The sequence below is a fragment of the Nicotiana attenuata genome, unplaced genomic scaffold (genome assembly GCF_001879085.1).
Source record: "Nicotiana attenuata strain UT unplaced genomic scaffold, NIATTr2, whole genome shotgun sequence".
Classification (NCBI taxonomy): domain Eukaryota; kingdom Viridiplantae; phylum Streptophyta; class Magnoliopsida; order Solanales; family Solanaceae; genus Nicotiana; species Nicotiana attenuata.
In genome coordinates, this window is record NW_017672844.1 from 97802 (window position 1) to 101573 (window position 3772).

General features: G+C 33.4%; 1 protein-coding gene across 1 annotated transcript; it reads right to left on the reverse strand.

The window, feature by feature from the left end:
- Positions 1-515: 515 nt before the first annotated feature.
- On the reverse strand, positions 516-2098 carry LOC109214674 (myb-related protein 340-like). The gene is made up of 3 exons (XM_019378614.1): positions 1873-2098; positions 1170-1299; positions 516-1074 (listed from the first exon to the last, which is right to left on the reverse strand). The coding sequence occupies exons 1-3, from the start codon at positions 2015-2017 to the stop codon at positions 588-590; spliced, it is 762 nt and encodes a 253-aa protein (XP_019234159.1). The 5' UTR covers positions 2018-2098; the 3' UTR covers positions 516-587.
- Positions 2099-3772: the final 1674 nt, after the last annotated feature.

The following is a 3772-nucleotide window of genomic DNA, read 5'->3' on the forward strand; positions in this document are numbered from 1 at the left end:
CAGTTAGAGGAAAGTATTATTTTATTTCTTTGAAAAAATGTGTCTTCATTACATTGTGAGGTCCTATTTATTTACATAGCTTTAGTCCTTTGTTAGCTCTTAACCTGACTCCTAACTCTAGTCTTAACCGACTCTCTAACAACAATTAACTAACTTCCTAACAGCTTTGATATATAAAGACTTTTATACCCTTACACTATTCAATAGTATGGTTTCATCACAATAATGACCACTTACTTTGAACTAAACATGAGTGGGCTTCATGCACAGTACTGATCATTAGAATTTCCCTCTGTCTTTTTTTTTTTCATTTTATCAAAGCCTGGATTCGTCTGTATTCTAATTCATTAGCTCATTCACCTACATGGACTTGGACAACAGAGAGAATTAAGAGACAAAACATCATTAAATTTTGTAATTAAACCATATCCATCTTTATTTTGGGTATTCATCAAAAATAATGACGTTTAAGTACAAATCATCATACATAATATCAGATCTATTTTCGCTTCTTCAAATGACATATATAGTAGAAAAAACAAAATCTGACTAATTAGTTCCATTAGCACCACTCTTTAATTAATTTCTCAGAAAATAAAACCTCCATTATATAAGTTGAGTGCATAATCAGTTGTGTAAGAATAATTAGCAGTATTAGGTTGATTTTGGATGGCCACTTTGCACTTGTCATCTACATCTAGGTTCCACAATCCTCCCCATAATCCATCCATCGGAATAGTGTCTGTCCATGCATACGATATGTCTGAAGAAGTCGTCACTACTGGTGGCAAGTCCACAACAGGATCCATATTCTGATGATAATTTGTGAACGTTACCGCGTCTTGGTATTCGTTATCATATTGTTCATCGCTCTTTTGCATGATCGCTTCTTCTGCTTTAGGTGACAACTTGTTAGCGATGGTGCAATTTTGTTGTTGTTGGTTTCTTTGCCTTTGAATTTTTCTCTTGTCTTGTTTTGCAGAAGCTTTTTGTTTCTTTTTGAAGTGTGTCCTCCAGTAATTTTTGATTTCATTGTCTGTCCTTCCTGGCAAATAACGTGCTATGGTTGACCATCTACACATTACAATACCAAGTAAATAACCAAAATAGGGAAATTAAAGACCAATTTAAAGAAGAACGAACCTAAAAATTGAGAGAGAAGAATTTACTTGTTGCCCCACAAGGCATGCAATTCGATAATAATGCCTTCCTCCTGAGGTGTTATGTGACCTCTTTTAAGTCCAGGCCTCAAGTAGTTCACCCACCTTAGCCTGCAACTCTTCCCAGTCCTATTCAATCCTGCTTCAACAACAACCAAATTTTCAAAATAAATATTGGAAAAACTTAAAACCAAATCCTAAATTCTGAGACGGATTCAATATTTATACTAAATAATAGATTCAAGATTCCGAGTTCTTTCAAAACTATGGATTCAAAACTTGATATTCTTCTACTTTTCAAGGGTTTTCACATATATGTCATTGGCCTATGCTGAAAATAATGAGTTCAATTGAACTTGCTCTGAGCGTTCTAAGTTTGTCTCTACATAGCCAGAGGCAGATGTAGCTCCATAGTAATGGATTCAATTGAATTAACTTTCGACACGGAGCATAAATTTATGCGCAAAGATTCACTAAAATTGTTATAAATTCTTGATGTGAACTCATAACTTTAAGAATAAAATGAGTTCAATACTAAAACCTTAAAGGTTGAAACCATAGAACTCAAATCCTAAATTCGCCTCTGTACATAGCCCGAGGTAAAATCTTAAAGAAAAAGAAAGAAAAACATTTTGCTAGAAACAACATCTCAAAAGATAAAGAAGTATCATTAATTTCTTCATACGCCTAGTAATGTATACATAATTCTAACCTGCACAACGAGATACAGAACTCCATCTTCCCTCACCGTGCAAGTTAACGTACTCAGAGAGCAGCTTATCCTCTTCAGGAGTCCATGGTCCTTTCCTCCATCCTTGTTGATCAGAGTTAGCTCCCCAACCCATCATTCCAACCATTGTTTGTTTAATGAATATAATTGCTGAGTACCTTTATTCACTAAATCTTCTTGCTTACTGAGTAAATATGTTGTCTCCTTTTTGTATGACACAATTTATCATAGGCTCGTCTACCATATATATAGCCTCATCACCTTGTCAATTTAACGTCCTTTTTAATGCATTAATCTGATCTCACTAACGTTAAAGTAACTCAGTTTCTGCTTCTTTATTACGAAATCATTCCTTCCTACCTCATAATATCTGCCATGTGTTATCCTATGTTTTACCCAACTTGATCCTTAACCAATTACTATAAACCAAGTGTGCCTTGGAAATCTTATTAGGAACCATACCAACAAAGGCAAAGACAAATATTCCTTAACAAATATTTAGATTTAGCACTAACAATTCCGTTACAGAATTTAAACGCATGCTTAATCATATGGTTAATCAATAGATTTAACGTACATATACTGATAGTGTAAAAAGTATGTATTTTAACATGTTGTAATAGGTAATTTATTTTGCTTTAGTTTTCAGGTTACTAATCATACTTATTATAGATGATTATTTATAGTTATGTTTTTTGGATGACCTGATTGTGAAAAAAATTCTTTGTGACCTCATAAAAATTAAACTCTTAATCATGGAATAATGACCTCGGATTAAGCCGTGAAAATTTTGAACTTAGTGCTTGGTTGTTGGCATGTCCCCTTGAAAATGGCTTATGGACCAATGTTTATGTAACAAATGTTGATGTGCGTAAGCCTCCGCCGTATACTTTAAACATAATTAAGTACTAATTAGCTCTAGCCTTAATATTTTAAGCAGAGGAGATCGAAGCTTCTGGGGATTCCGATTAGGGATAATGGCGCATTAGAATAAATGAAAAGGGACGCGCTAATGAGTCATAGGATGGACACGTGGTCAACCCTCGCAGTCAAGTAGCATTTCAAGTAATTTAGGGCATTGTTTAATTGGCTCTAACTCATTAGTTTAAGTAAATAATGCCATATATAGGTAATGATGTGTATTATGGCACTAATTAATAACCTATGCTTTTGTAAAAGATTACGATCCAGCGATTATCTGAAGATATCAGGTTGGATTTTAAGAGGAAAAAGTTTGACTCGACAGTGATATAATGAAAGCTGAAAAGTTGTTGGTCTTCAGTTTTCTCCTCCTTTTCGTAGTTCCCTTTCAAAAGGCAACTGTTAAGAAATAAAAAATATTTACCCCGTACGCGATTTTACAGCAAATTATATTAACTTATTATGATTATAATGTACTTATTAAATAAGGTGAAAATATATAGGAAACTTATTTATGATTATACTTATATGATCAAAGTTGATGTTTTCCTGTTAGAAAGCCCATATAGATATGTAATATTATTATATGTGTGCGTAAGGGCATATACCACAAATGTGCTTTTACTTTTAACTTTTTTTAAAGTAAATTTTTGTTCCAAATATTAATTACACTTCGAGTACATTAGGGGATCGGGGCTTTCAAATGCGTATATTGTTTTAGGTACATTTCGAGTGGCATTAGATTTTCTTTTAAAACTTAAATATATTTCATGCTTGCCTTTTGAGTGACATTAGAATTCTTTTTAATACATACCTTACACTTGTGTTTTGGTTGATATTAGGAAGTCTATTAAAATGTAGAGCTCATTAGTGTTTTGATCAGTGCAATAGAATAAGTTAAGAAGATGCCCCAATGACTCATGGGAGGGACACGCAGTCACTTAGCTGCTAAGTAGCATTT

Coding starts and splice junctions, on each gene's coding strand:
- LOC109214674 (XM_019378614.1), bottom strand. CDS start 2,017: ATGGTTGGAATGATGGGTTGGGGAGCTAACTCTGATCAACAAGGATGG. Junction 1,300..1,872: donor TTCTGTATCTCGTTGTGCAG/GTTAGAATTATG, acceptor TTGTTGAAGCAG/GATTGAATAGGACTGGGAAG. Junction 1,075..1,169: donor CATGCCTTGTGGGGCAACAA/GTAAATTCTTCT, acceptor TGTAATGTGTAG/ATGGTCAACCATAGCACGTT.